The following is a 15,804-nucleotide window of genomic DNA, read 5'->3' on the forward strand; positions in this document are numbered from 1 at the left end:
GACAAAATATAAAATAAAGTACTACGAATGATAAAATATAAAATAAAATAATGTGAAATTTTAGCAAATAAAATAAGTGTGAAAAAAAATTCTTCATTGTACAAAAACTCGGACTCAGATTACCCGCTTAAGAAATAAACATCCTGTACACTGTCTCACTGCCGATTATTAAAAAGCGCCTAAACTTCTGTAATTTTATAAAAGTAATTGCAATTGTTTACAAAAAATGCGCATTGAAATGAAACGGCCGCTACGATTTTGCCAGTGCAATGCATATTTGAATTCTCTTCAAAAAAGTATTAGAGAACATAGGTCAAAAATTGATTAATTTAGAAGTTATGATTTTTGTCCCGAACGCCCATCTACTCGAAACACTGCGTCTCACCGAGATTTAAAGGGAATCTCTTGATTCTTACTCATGCGCTCAGGTTGCTCGAGCGTCACGTGGTGACGTAGATTATTGGCGGAAAGAGCCGAACAGGCTTCGCACACGGACAGAGTTCCCGCTTCAGTTGTGTGAAAGCACGAGAACGGTATAGTGGGAAACGGCGGTAGGTCATAGTGGGGGTAAGTGTTCTGGCATCATTGATTGTACGCCATATTAGTGAAATTCGTTTGTGTACAGTCGGTAGATTCGGAAAAATCAGTAAAGAATAAGTGCATTCTCCTTGTTATTAATGCAGCATTATATCGTGAGATATAAAAGGAAATGGAAAAAGTATTAGATGCGTTAAATGCAAAACTAAGTGCTGCGAACAAGTTGAAAGATATAATTACTAAATATAAAGCTTTACAGACAGATGAAGAACGTATAATATTTACCCTTAATTGTATGTTAGAATATGATATAATTCCTGAAATATGCGACGAAATGAAAGATGCGAAAAAGTCTGAAAAAGAAAGAGAAATAGCTAATCAGCTCTATATTAAAATGTTACTTAGAACAGACAGTTCTATATATGTTAAAATATTGAAATTGTATACCGAATCCATAAGTTACGCCCCTAATCCATCCATAGAACTTGCTTTAGCTTATGCCAACAGATCTGTTGTGTTATTAAAATTACTACTTGCTAAGCTTTATGTAAGAAAACTTGAATGTTTAGTGGCACTACAGCATCCTGATACAAATAATACTATAAAGGAAACAGAATGTCTGTTTAAAGAAATGTCATTAGATATAATTATCGTGCCAAAATTAAATGAAAAAATCCTTTCTCAATATTCAAAGATGGAAATATCTAATAAAACTAGCAAAATGTCAATCACAGAGTCAAGTCAATTCTCACTTCCTGAAATAAAGACTTATAATGTTGAATTTCGTAGTGCATCTGATGCTGCAGGAGTAAAGTATAATGAAAAGTATGATAGACATGATATAACCAGTCGTAATATAGATGCTGCTGAACTACTTGTAACAGAAAAGCCATATATATCATTATTAACATTTCAAAATAGGCATACACATTGTTCAAATTGTTTAGAGGTTTGTTGGGCTCTTATACCTTGTGACCATTGTATTTATGCTATGTATTGTTCAGAAGAATGTAAGACTTCAGAATGGGAAAAGTATCATGATATGAAATGTGCAGTTGTACCGCATATGCTGAAAATGGACTTTAGTAAATTAGATGTATTGAATTTAAGGCTTGCCATTAAAAATGTCAAAGAAGTCACAAATATACCAGACTTAAGAGAAGAGTTAAAAGAAGTTGATAATTGCAATGGTAAGTAGGTATATACATTCATATGTACATATATTTCCATGAGAAAATTAGCAGTAATGTTAATTGTTATTCTTTTAGATCCACGTACAAAAGGTTTTTCTAAGAATGGAACCTTCCCAAGTGAAAAATACAGAAGTATATTAGGTCTAGCAACAAATACTGAAAAATGTTCAGTATATGATTTATTTAGAAGATCTCTAGATTCATGCTTTATTTTGTATTATTTAGCAACATGTACTAATATGTTTGGAACTCCTTTAAAGAAGAATTTGTCTGAGTTAATAACAAATTCAAATGTAGTCTTATATTAAGATATCAGCAAGTGGTTCTTACAAACGCGGATGATGTAAGAGATATAGAAATACTGATAATCACATTTACATAGTCTTAATTGTTTCTAATTTTTGTACTTAACTGTACTAGTTTTCTGAAGTGTGTGGTAGAATCGCGGCAACGCGGTTGTGTAATCACACCATTTACAACTTTGATGAATCATAGTTGCAATGCAAATACTGTAAGAACTTGTAAATCTGGGCATATGATTATACATGCTCTGTACCCTATTAAGGAAGGTGAGCAGGTATGTTTGAATTACTCATGAATGGTACATTCTTGTACCTTATGTTATTCTAAAAAGTCTAATGTTATTTTAAAAAGTTTCTCTTCCTTTAAAGATATTTAGTTCATATGGTCCATATTATGCACTTGCAACAAAAGGCCTTAGACAAATGAAACTTTTAAAACAGTTTTATTTCGAATGTGATTGTATAGCGTGTCGAGAGAACTGGCCATTATATCCATATCTCATGTCTTACAAAGTGAGTTATTTGATAATTAAATAAAATAAAAAATTAAAGAATTAAGTAAAAAATTCTCACATACTATCATATTATTTACTTGCACAATTTATCTTATTTACAGAATATAGTTAAAAAAGAGGAACACCGGCATAAAATTCATCAGGCTTTGAGGAAGTTTACAAAATATTTCAATATTCTTACGGAGGTAAATATAATGGATAGATATATCGGTGAAGATCTGTTAAAAATGATCAAAGTATTACGCGACGTAGTAGAAACTACGAAACGTTTCTACGATTTGAATGGTGCTCGATTCAATAAGCCTGAGCTTTAGGTAACATAATTAATACAAGATGTACTACGTGTATTTTAAGTGTGATTGTGATGTATGAAATATATTGATACGCGTCGAACAAATATACTTGAAAGTATGTGTACTGATTGATGTAAATCGAAAGAATAAAACAACGATACAGTAAAAGTGATAATTAAAACATCGATCGAAGTATTTTCAGCGATTACGAATAAACAGCTATTCCGGTGATATTCTTGCTCAGTGTCGAATCGTTTAGCTGAAGTATACGTTTGAGGTAGTGAAAAAGGTGGAAGGTGCATAAAAATTTATATAAATTATAAAGTTTTAAATACTGAATGTGAATTGTTCAAAGTATATACTACACACGAGTATTTATCTTACGAATAACCAACTGATTATTGATAATAAAATTGTGTTATCTGAAAGACTGATCTATTTCCAGACAGTACTGGAGAGTACGGCTGCTGAAAGCCGGACGCCCGAAAGCGAAAGCAACAGCTTGAACTCTGCATTGATTTGTTCGAAATTATTCTGTATCAAACATTTAACATGTATCGACGAAAGATAAATAAACTTTTGTGTATTTTTCCCAGATATCAAAGAAAATCCTTTCCTTCCGAAAATCCTACTACAAGTTGCTCTTAAATCAAAGGTGTTATTTTAATTTTATATAGCAAGAAAGCTTTAGGGATGAAAAGAAAATTATTTTCTCCCACTAAATTGCATATATAAATTGCCATTTGCATTTTATTACATAAAGAAGTCTTTAAACTTTGAGAAAGTTCAAGAAAAACGTCATCCTGTGTTTGGCCACACGAAATACGGACTTGTTAATAGGAACACAGAATATAAATAGAGGTATTAGACAAGGAAAGCACTAGTGTGCGAGAAGGACAGAGAGAAAACGTTTCCTATTGGCTGGCGGGTCTCTAAGCTCCACCTCCCAAATGCTCAATAAAGTCGGTCGGGGAAAAATCGTTAATAACTCATTAATTACGATGATTCTGTGAACTTTTAGAATTGAAGAATGAAGAATGGACCTTCAGCAACTTTCTCATATAAGTTTTAAGATGCTAGGTTGTTTCGATAATTAGTTATTAATAATTTTAGTACAGGACGTCGGGAACGTTACCGCAGACCGTCAAGTAACTTCTCGGTTTTTCAATAATTTCATAGCTTTTTGCTAAATTCTTATGCACATAACTAGATGCATCTGAAAGGCAACTTCTTTAGCTAGTTTCTTCTATAACTTTTATTAACGTAGCTTTCGTAGTTTAGAAGTTATTAAATATTATATGGAAGAGTTACCGGCTTATCGTACCCGAACATGCCGAACTGTTCTGAACAATCGTTAATATTTAATTAACCGTATTAGACACGTGTACAAAAATTATTGGAGAATATAAAGGAAAGTCGGTGCTACATTCTTCATGCATAAAAGTGCACAATTAATCACGCATATTTATAGAAATAACGAAATTGTGTTATACATGAATGCGACGAGTTTAGTACTCACCCGAAGAATTATTAATAACTCTCAAACTACAACGGATATGTTAATGAAAGTTATAAAAGAATGTAGCTAAAGATGTTACCTTTCATATTAACATAGAAACATGTACCGGAAATTCTTACTGAAAATGGTATTAATGAAAAACCGTAAGTGTGAGTCGTACCGATTGCGACATTCCGCACAATAATTGTTAATAATTAATTACTGAAAGGAGTTAGAGAACTAAAAAGTATATGTGAAAGTTGCTGAAGGTCCACTCTTCATTCTTCAACTCTAAAAGTTCATAGAATCATCGTAATTAATGAGTTATTAATGATTTTTCCCCGACCGACTTGACGGAGCCCGTGGGTGGTGGAGGTTAGTTGCCCGCCAGCCAATAGGAAGCGTTCTCTCTCTGTCCTTGTCGCACACTAGTGCGTTCCTTGTCTAATACCTCTGTGTATATTCTGTTATCCTATTAACAAGCCGTTAGTTCGCGCGTCCAAACCCGAGATGGCGCCACTTTAATTTTCAAATTTTCTGTCCTTGTCTAATTCTATTGCTTTCCTTGTCTAACACGTAGAAGTGTCGCCTTCCTTGTCTACCGCTATTGTGTTCCTTGTCTAACTCGCACTTCTTTTGCTATCCTTGTTTATCTCCGTTGCTTTCATTGCCTTACTTATTGCCAGAATACAGAATAGAGTATTGAAATGATACGAACAGTATTTTTAACGCACTTTAAAGAATCAATCATTCATTTTACTGTTATTACGCACAATATGAGTTGACAGAACTATTTCAATTTTATTTTGTAATTGCAACAGACATTATGAAACAGAAAATTGAATCTCTTGGCGGGTGATAGCTTTATTGAGGTTAAAAGTATGTCGATTTTTTACGTGACATTTGTTAGTCTTTTATTGTCGGCCAAGAAAAGGACATCACATGAACTTTTAGTTTGACTTTCTATCTTTCCTTTCATTTTCTAATATCTTTTTGCCCCTTCTTTGCCGCTTTTTCATAATTTTATTCAGTTCTGCGAACACCTTTGTTTTAATTAGTATTCACTAGATGTAATAATTGATTATACAATGTTTTATTATATGCAGATTTCTTGGACTCAGATGGACTTAGTTAAGAGGTCCAGATGGCTGAGGTGTATGAATTTAGCAGCGGTCAGCAGCTGCTAATTTAAAACAACATAAATGAAGGACACAGAGAAATAGATTGGTGTATATACTTTATTTTAGAAATTGTACAAGTTCTAGTTAAAAGATGTATTCTGAAAGGGTTTATGTGGTCAATTTATAATAATTGGTTTGTTAGAACATTGTAAAACTTACACCATTAGTTATATGAAGTATCGGTCATTATATTACATTATGTCTTGATTAAATATGAGTGAAATTATATAAATTATCAGCCTACGATCTCTATAATGTATTTTATTGTGTTTGCAGAATCCTGGGATTTAAGAGACTTGATAAAAAGCATGAAATAGTGAAGGCACAAGAGTATTGCGGCGTTAGTCAATGGATATTGATGCACTAAGTCTTATATCTAAGTGAAGTATGTAGCCAAGTTGGTGCTTATGATTAGTTCAGTAGCTCCTCTTCCATGTTAAAATTAAATTAGGACTTGATATTGACTTTTTTTTAATGTAAAATGTATGTTGTTTGCTGGTACAAGAGGTTCTATACAAAATAAATGCTTTTAGTACATTGGACTTGTAGTTCAGAGTGTATAAACTACATTTTTTCACAGTGTGGAGGTTTCTTTATGTAATAAAATTCAAATAATTTAGACAATTGTTTATAACTGTTGGAAGCATTAAATAAAACTGTTGCATGCTTTACTATAATACAACAGCTTGGTTTATTAATTTCGCATTGAATTAATAATTATATGCACTCGATTAGTTACAAATTGTTTATAAATTGAAAATTTATTGAACAATTAATGTTTAGTTTGTGTGAATTACAGATGGAACTTACAGGCCACCTCATGAATCAAGGAAAGGACTTGAACATCAGGAAAAATGAAGAAATACAATTATTTATAAAAAGTCGATTATTTATTGTAAAATTATTGTACAAAATGTATATTACAAAAGGTTACAATATACCAGTATGGTTTTACAGCATTTTACAGTCAAAATTGAATAAATTAATTCGAGAAACCATCAGGAATGCGTTTTCATCGAAAAAATCCCGAAATTCGATAGAAAACTACGAAAATTAGGCGAATATTTCGAAAATCGCGCGAATATACTCGTTCGGTGCTAAAGTCCTCGAGAATTCCTGGAATTTTCGTTACTTCCGAGAAATGTGTGATAGCTACAACGCAAAAAGTACAAAGAAAAAATCAAACGAAGAATGGAAAGTAGACAAATTACAAGATAAAATGTCACAAGATGAAAAATTACATTGATATTATAGAATAGAACGAAGATACATCGTTCCGTTAAATAAGAACGGTCGCTACGGGACACCCTATACAAGGTGCACTTATAAACATTCATCCTGATGATTTAAGTCCCCTTGCAACTTCTTCATACAGTATAACAAGAAAAATCTGTAAAACACAAAGAAACATCTCTGTTTACATTTTACCATAGACATGTTAAATAAAATAAACTAAACTTCTGCATTTATTTTCAAACTAATTATAACACACGCTATATCTTTAATTATCTAATTTCTTATCGTAGACACGATGAATAAAACACTACAATTCTACATTTATTCTCCACCTAATTATACCATCCAATATATCTTCCATTATCTAATCTCTTATCACACACACACAATAAGCAAAACAATACAATTCTACGTTTATTTTCAGACTAATTATAGCACACGCTATATTTTCAATTATCTAACCTCAATATCTCATCGAGATCACACAAGGTAACTTACCTCCCTCGTTAATCGTCCCATCTGCAATCGTCGTACAAAAACCGAACGATTCCCTCGAAAGTGTCCCGTGCGTACAGCTCATCTCCGGTTCGCTATAAAATAAGAGAAAAGAAGGAAATATTAGAAACAATTCCCAGCGTATCCGATGAACACGATTTCCACTGTGAAGCGGGCAAGAGAGGATCGTTTCCCCGGAACACACGGCTCTCCACACAACAACTTTGGTTATCTACATCTATTTTGCCACAGAGACTGCGGCGGCTCGTCTCTCTGCCTACGGAGGATCTGTTCGGATTGAACAAAACGAGTCAGGTGGAGGAGAGCGCCGGCGGATTCGCGACCGCGAGAACGTAAACCGAGGAGACGGCGGGTTGCAGCTAGCCAGGGGGACGTATCCGTGTGCCGTTCGTCGACCCGTCGACACATATAGGGACGAAAAAGCACACAAGAACCGAGGAAAATCCTGCACACGAGAATAGACGAGTTTCTGCGGATTCGAGGGGGAGAGATATACGTGACCGAGGCAACGGGCAACTTCTCACGGCGGAGTATTTCAACCTGCGAAGAAAACTTTTCAACCTCGCGGAACGTTCTTTAACAATCGAACTGTTCGGGAGGAAAAATTGTCGCTTTTTCATCAAGTTTTCTCTGTTACTTAGTTGGTCGACTAACGAGCGTCCTTTTTCCCCCTCTGTGCGTCTTTTCTATTATACGTTACGGCCAAATGTCGGCAATTTCAAGAATACATTATCATTCTATAAAGATAACCTATAAATTGTCAGGTGATTGGAATATTTTCGCCCGGAAGTGTACGAGCCCCTCAGAAGCCAAAGTGACCAACTCCGTCAAATTAAATTTCTTTTATTTATCAAGAGTTAAGCAGCAAGTGCTTATGTGCTTTGATACTAAAAGTGGAGTTGATCATTTTATCTTCTCACAGAATAAAGTATCATCTACGAAAACGTGTTTTAGAAATTTCCATTAAAAATCCTCCTAAAAATGATCGTAGTAATTGTAAAGGCCACTGTTTACAACATTTTTTACATATGTACATACATACAATTACATATGTACATACTGAAAATTGCATCGAAGTCGGATAATACAGAGACAATCGACAGGCATTGCCAGCTAATTTTTTATCACTCGAAGTGATCGAGATGAGGTGAAGTGCTGTCGATCTCCGCAACGTGAATTTCAATCTATGAAGATAACCTATAAATTGGCAGGTGATTGAAATATTTTCGCCCGGAAGTGTACGAGCCACTTACAAGCCAAAATGACTAACTCCGTCAAATTAAATTAATCAAATTTCGTTTATCTACCAAGAGTTAAGCACCAAGTACTTAAGTACTTTGATATAAAAAGTGGAATTGATCATTTTGTCTTCCGACAGAATAAAGTATTGCCTAGGAAAACGTGTTTCAGAAATTTCCATTAAAAAGTTAGAAACAGTATTTCAACTTACGAAGAAAACGTTCAAATCTCGAGGAACGTTCTTTAGCAATTAAAGTAGTCAGAAAGAGTACAATTTTCAAGGTTAGAAAAAGAAACTTCGTTCATTTAACACTTTATATAGATTTCTTTCTCCTTCTTTTTTTTCTCTGTGTAATACGTTTCTGAATGTTTGCAAGAGTATCAAACATACTTTGTTTCCACTGTATCCGCTTTAACAGCATGATTCATGGAAACGTTTCCGCGAGAATATCTGTAAAAATCGTTCTGCCGACAACACGTTCAAGAATAGACCGACGGGTGTGTGTATACGGCAAGGTTCCGGTATAAACTGAGGCCTTTGTGTTGTTTTGAATGTACTGCCAGGTCACGGAACATTGGGAAATTCGAATTGGGGCTTTATTACGGGATCACCGTAAAATCGCTAAACCAAATCTTTATTACAGGGGGTCTATTGTAGTTTTTAATTACACTTCATTGTATCGTTCCAAGAAACTGACTTCCATCGTTCTCAACAGCCAAACCAAGTATTTATTATAGCAGGTCTATTATATTTTCTATCATTATCATCATTTTTAATTATATAATATAAGCATTCTGTTCTAACCGCTGTAAATAATCCTTAACTTACTCTTTGCCTTGCGTGTTATTATGTTATTTTTCTGTTCTCACATTTTATTCTATTTTATTTTATTTCGTTTTGTTTCTCTTCCTTATTTTCTACTGTACATTATACTACTGCTCTGTATGAATTTCAACGCCTCAAGGGTTCTTGAACCCGTTGATTAACAATCAAATAAATAAATAATTTTTAACACTTTGACTGCCACGCCGAAATCACATGTTTCGCTCAGGACGCCACGGGAGTATTTTTATTATCGAAAGCATATAATGGCAAAATAATAATAAATTGATGATATAAGACAACATTCTTATCCAATGGAGCGTTTATCATATTGGTGGTCACGGGTGACCAAAATGTTCAACTGTTGGGATCAAAAATTGCTAAAAATCGAACTGAAAAGGTGACCACCTACTGTCCAGATTGCATCGATGAGCCACATTTATGTTTAAAGTGTTTTATCACATTGCAACGTTAGATGCAAGATTTGTCCTAATATTTTTTTCATCGATGTTCTAATAAGAATTTTTAATTGTTCAATGGGGCACTTTTTATTTCAAGGTATCTTCTATTTATCGGTTATATTGAAAATGCACTAACCGTCAATTTTCATTCAATTTTTACAATTGTAAAAAGATCAAGCACTCCGGTCACCCGTGGCGTCACAGGAGAAACCGTGGCCGGTCATACATGACCAACGTGGTAGTCAAAGTGTTAATTACGGAAAAGTCATTTTTCGAAGAAATTCGCTTCGATCATTTTCAACAGCGAAACGAAACATTTGTTAGATTTATCAGTCAGTTAGATGTAACAAAAATGAATCTAAGGCCTTACTAGGAAGTATATATTACTTTTGTACACGTTCGGAGAAATCGAGTTTAGTAAAGACCTAAATGTTTATGATACGTGACAAAAGGCCCTTCGGTCCCAAGTGGGGTGGTAGGCGATATTAGGGCTTTGCGTAGGAGCATTCTCGGTCCGTAGACAGTGCTCTTACCATCAAGTAGAAAAGCGGACCTTCCTTGTGTCCAATAAAAGTTTATAGTTTAAAATAAGGATTATTAATTATTTAACAATCCATAACTCCCATAATCCAACAACATCTACCACAGAGAATCTATGATATTTTCGTTACACTTCCTCGTATCGTTACGGAATAATTATTTTTCGAAGAACTTCACTTTAATCAACTCCCCCAACGACTTGGTAATTAATTAAGATTTCTCCAAGCCCCGCTAAAAGCTACTTGGAAAAGAATCTAGACCATATCCTTCCTGAAAGGAAGCTTCTCTTAATCTACCAGACTCTTTCCTCCCAAGGTAAGGCCAAAAAGAAGAAAACAAACCTCTGGAAGTTAAGATACGATAACAGCGAAACCAACGACGCAATTAATTATTAAACACGCGACGAACCGACTCGTGCCACGAAACCTACGTTCTCGACACGTGCCAAAAAAAAATGAAAACCCGGACGTGACCTTCTCCGAAGAAGAACAGCTACACTTCCATTAAACGAACCGAAACAATCGGAATATCCTTTTATCGAGCTAAATCACACCGTTCGAGGTATGCAATTATCCGTGAAATTCCACGAACAACCTGCCACCGTGTCCTTTGAACGATCTCGAACGTGATCCGCGTTTCAAAGTGTCTTCGCAAAAAACGAAAGTACGGTCATGACAATGAAAATGTCGACGAAGCTGAAAAAGGAGAGACGCAAGCAAGGTCGGGGAAAAACGAAGGTATGTTTGCCTGAATAGCGACGTAAACAGAGAGGCCTGTTATCAGTGGAAAAATGACGATCTGTAAACGTTCGTGCTAGACTCCGATAAAATATAGCAATTTTATACACGTAAAGTGTATAAACTCGACGATAATCGTTCTCGCTGATAGGCAAGCTTTATCGGGGTGAGAGTGCATAATTAAGTTCACGAACGTTCCTGAAATAGTGTGCATCGCAATCTGTTGACCGAGAATTAACGATCGAAACGACGATTTTATAGCGGTCGCGTGAACTTAGAATGGAAAAAACTGCGGGCGTGGGGAAATAAGAAACGTTGAATTAATGCCCGATGACGCATCAAATGTTGTTAAATCGGTTATTTGTTTGTTGCATAAGGCGGTTAATTCCTGACGAAAAGATCACGAACATTAGCATAATATATCTGTGCGAGAGACTGCCGTGTATCTTGATAGCGTAATTATGACAGAGAGAGGTACACGCACAGATCAAAATCCTCAGGTCTCGTGAATCGTGCAAGGCTCGTCGAAAAATTGGTCACTCGACTATGTTCAATTCTTGAGAAATCCTGTCCCTCAAAGTTCAACATCCAAAATCCATGTTGTTCCCAGCGATAAACAGATAGCAGATAGCTACGAATTTCACGAGGATACGGAGAACCGTCGTGTTGGACCTGCTTGGAAATTCCTCGAAACGGGATTAATCGGCAATATTTCTCGAGATACAATGGGCGGGGTGTAATAGTGTTGGCGAGCAAGTCTCCAAGTGACACAAAAATGACAGATTACCGCGGTAAAAACAAGGAAAGATAAGATTGAGAGCAAACAGTTTCGCCGATTTCGGCGGAAATATTGCCGATGACTGTACAGTAATCCGAATGATGCTCTCGTCGAAATGCACGCTGTGTGTGTAATCAGCAGCTTGTAACAGATGTCGAGGAGACGGGTATAACGATCGACGTTATCGCTTTATCGTGTTTAGTCTTCAATGGACTATCTCCGGCGTTCGAGTGGACGAAACACGTAGACCGGCTGGTTCCTCGTGAAATTAGGTAATCGTATTTTGTCTAGAGTGGCACACGACACGAATCCACGGGGCAACTCTTTCTCCTGTAGCGATCTTTGCTCCAGAGGAGCTCCTTGACATCGTTCGATTACGAAACTCGAAGAAGGTGACTAGGAATCGGTGTTGTTTAGGCATGAGCGGTTTTTAATTCGCCAGATTTGTAATCTTTTAATGGCGATAGTCAAGGCTCGATTCTTTTGGGAAGGTTCAGTGTTTCGTGGCGAATTGTGCGTGCTATGAAAATTTCGTCGTTTTCATTCGGAGGATTTGTCATTTTTTGAATGGCGTTAGGCGAGGTTTGATTTTAGGTTTCTGGGGAGGTCGAGTGTCCCGGCGAATTGTGCGTGCGGCGACGAAGGATTAACTCGTATAAAATTATGGGTTGCCGACGATTTCGTCGTTTTCATTCGGAGGATTTGTCATTTTTTAGTGGCAATAGGCGAGGTTTATTTCAGTTTTCACATGGCAAATTGTACGTGCTACGGAAATTTCTGAGCGCTTTTGAGCGTCAACGTTTTCATTGCTAATTTAGCGCAAAGCAGATTTATAGCGGGGAAAATGTCCAGTGTTCCAACGAAAAATCAATTGGTAATTCTAAAATTATGGCTGGTCAACGTTTTCATTGCTAATTAGGGCAAAGTAGATTTACAGGAATGAATAATTCCGTGGACGATAAGAATTTCTTCCATCAGACATTTCCTGTCCGGCGTATGTATATCCAATTACTCGTGCATATCGAATGAAAAGCAACTCAGCTAAGCTCGCGTCTTCCGTCGAGAAGTCCAAGTTCGACGAAAAATTCCCCCTCTGTCACCGTTTCATGAATCGAACCGGGCGAACATTCACATTACGTCGAATTTTTCGCTCGCCTACGTCTCCGTCTGATAAGAGACGCTTGGCACAGATGGAAAAAGGCGTTTGATAAGAGAACGTCCAAGTGTCGCCGGAACCCTCTAATCATCGTCTGGACCAACGTCCAAGCGCGATTACTCGATGGGAAATTATAAAATTACCGTGTTTCGCGGGATTTTTCAAGCTGTCTGCTTCTCTAACAGTCTCGCCTCCTCTATCACGCGAGCCTCGCGTGAAAACGCGTCGCCGCACGGATGCTTCGCGGTCTACGATCCAACGCTGTATGAGACCGGCTCCGACGCCTTTTTTCCGTCGTTCGAGCTAGCTTTCTGCCCGCTCGTTGCGTCAGAGATCAATGAATCGTTGCATAAGCTTCGCGTTTATTATGGTGAACGATGTAGAAACAGTATAGATGCACTCTCGCTGTGATAATTAGACAGAAATAGTACAGAAATGGAACAGAAATGGCACAGGATTGAATAGTTAGATTCGTTAGAGTATCGACTTTAGGAATCACCATAAGGGAGCACATGTTGCACTTGGAAAGCTTCTTTGAAATTTACTCAACGGGTAGAAACAGTTTCGATGGAGAAGAAAAGAGTAGTCCCCGTACGTCGTAGAGACATAGTACACAGCGGGAGAAAAGACGTAGATACGATCCAATGCCACGTGAAATTTCGATATTTTCATAAACACATTCCTCGTGGACTTTGGACTCCTCGCTCGAATACTGTACTCTGATACACTATTATAATTACGGATCTGTGACGTACTTGGTGGCTTTCACCCACGAGGACGCCTAAAACTCTTCGGCTAGGGATCACGTGCTGGGTGTAGGTGTTGAATTCAGTTCACGTTTTGAACTGCCTACTGGAAGGATTCACTTCATTCTCTGTGTCACTGTCGGAAATATTTTCCAAGTGAGTTGGAAATAAAATAATCTCTCGTAAATAAAATACTTTACCACGCTGTATGGCGCGGTAGAAATGAAAGGGTTCAACAAGCTCATTTGCTTAACGCTAGACTTACCGACCGGGTCAAAAATGACCCATTGGCAACTTTCAAAAAAATGTTCGATACTGGTAAGTATATTCGTTCGTAACTTTCCGAAGTTATTCTCTATTTGTACCGATACGAATCGAATTTTCCAATCACACGCGAATGTCGCTAATGGGTCATTTTTGACCCAGCCATTTCCCCTATCTTCGTCGACGAGTTTCTCCCAACATTCAAAACTGTACAATATTCTCGTAAAACCTACACACGACGTCACTTCAGAATTTCAACCGAAAGTACCTCGTTACCCACCCAGGTCAAAACCTCCCCCGAAAACGTCTCTTCAAACAAGCCCAAAGCCATAAACCTCGAGAAAATCGTCGATAGGCAGAAAAGCAACCTCTGAAATCCCTTGCCTCGACATATCCAAGCTGCCACGGTCTATTAGCGTGCACGGGGAGGGATACGAGGCCGTTTCAAAGGGCCAGGTCATTTCGAAAGATCACGTGGAGGCCTTGTGATCTACGTGACTGGTCTCGCGTTTTCCGTTAGCCGGCCCTTAATTCTTCCTCCAAGTGCCTGCTGTGAATTCCAGGAAGATGCCAGCCAATTGGCCCGGGCACCCTTGCAGCTCGAGTGTACCGGCCAATCGTGAGGCAAGACCAAGTAGACGCTGTTGTGCCCCACTCGAGCCGGGTTTTAACGTCGCGACGCACGTCGTTCCTCTAGCCGCAGTCGTTGTTTGTAATTTGTCGCAGTCGGTTGGAGTAAGCTCGTCTCTCCGATCGGTGGTTGAACAGATCCGTACGCAGAGTCGAAGCTGCCGATTCTCCTCCGCTCAGCGTATAGAGACGTGTGAAGAGAGTTACAGAGTCGCGGAGACAATCGAGGTGATATCCTCGAGAGGATAGGAAGAATCAGTCACCGAAGGATGGGCATATTCCGCGAGTTTCCGATCGTTTTCAATCTGTACAAGAAATATAGTTAGGCGGGTGAGAATTTTGGGACGGAGAACGAACCTGGGTGGGAAGATCGTCGCTGTTTCTACGTATATGGACGTCTCGCTGGAGGATCGTGCATCAGCGTTCACATACGTAGGACACGCTAGGAATGCGTAATAGATCAAGGTGAGGATTTTAACGGAGAATTTACCAGTTGAAACAGTTGTCGTTCCACCCGCCTCGGATTATTCGAGAGGCGATCAATTGAGACTCACGGTCGAGGCAGAATTTACACTACTTCCGTGCTGTACGCGAACGCTTCCCGCCTATCGGTTTATCGATACCCTCCTTGTTTATCTGGTCGTTTAAATCAGCTTGGCTTAGGCTATCAGGTGCGAGAAATTTTGTTTTTATTTGTTGGAAAGTGCGCTGTGCGGTGAAAATTTGTACGATTCGAGGGATTTTATCGGGAATTAGAGAGAAATACCTGTCGATTTCGCTGGATTCGCGAATTTGGCCGGGTTCCAAGAGACTTCTAGACGAGAGGAAATTTTCCTGCGACAAGCATAACGCTCTCCCCTAACCGTCCACCGACTCTCTAAGCACCTACGACGCGAGTAATTTACTCGATGATGGAGGGGACCATAGGAGGAGAGAGGAGTATATTACGATGAATTGAAACGATCCGCGAGCGTATTGCATAGCTCGTGTCATCGCGAGATGTTGCTCCGTTAGGCTACTTGTGCTTCTTCCTTATTACTTCGCGGGTACTCCTCGTGCGGATTAGTTCGTTTCGGAGGTACGGTTTCAGCGAGCACGTTAAAGTCCAAACAAACGGCAGGATTGGTCGAGATTATTATTGTGGCCCAGAAGATTGTCT

At 37.9% G+C, this 15,804-nt stretch overlaps 2 protein-coding genes and 1 long non-coding RNA gene across 3 annotated transcripts in view; all 3 read left to right on the plus strand.

The window, feature by feature from the left end:
* Nucleotides 1-709: 709 nt before the first annotated feature.
* On the plus strand, nucleotides 710-2,861 carry LOC108579674 (SET and MYND domain-containing protein 4-like). The gene is given in 6 exon segments (XM_017943261.1): nucleotides 710-1,727; nucleotides 1,806-2,021; nucleotides 2,024-2,073; nucleotides 2,161-2,307; nucleotides 2,402-2,545; nucleotides 2,649-2,861. Coding segments are annotated over 6 exon segments (1,788 nt in total).
* Nucleotides 2,862-5,131: 2,270 nt separating this feature from the next.
* On the plus strand, nucleotides 5,132-6,356 carry LOC108579696. Its single transcript, XR_001891468.1, has 4 exons — nucleotides 5,132-5,217; nucleotides 5,445-5,565; nucleotides 5,796-5,904; nucleotides 6,319-6,356. It is a non-coding gene; the product is annotated as an uncharacterized LOC108579696 (long non-coding RNA).
* An 8,373-nt stretch (nucleotides 6,357-14,729) lies between these two features.
* Nucleotides 14,730-15,804, plus strand: part of LOC108579456 — a 2,277-nt gene continuing 1,202 nt past the window's right edge. The window contains exon 1 of the mRNA XM_017943001.1: nucleotides 14,730-15,110. The gene's annotated coding sequence lies outside the window, so the exon portion shown is untranslated. The remainder of the gene's footprint in view (nucleotides 15,111-15,804) is intronic.

The sequence above is a fragment of the Habropoda laboriosa genome, unplaced genomic scaffold (assembly GCF_001263275.1).
Source record: "Habropoda laboriosa isolate 0110345459 unplaced genomic scaffold, ASM126327v1 scaffold33, whole genome shotgun sequence".
NCBI classification, from domain to species: Eukaryota; Metazoa; Arthropoda; class Insecta; order Hymenoptera; family Apidae; genus Habropoda; species Habropoda laboriosa.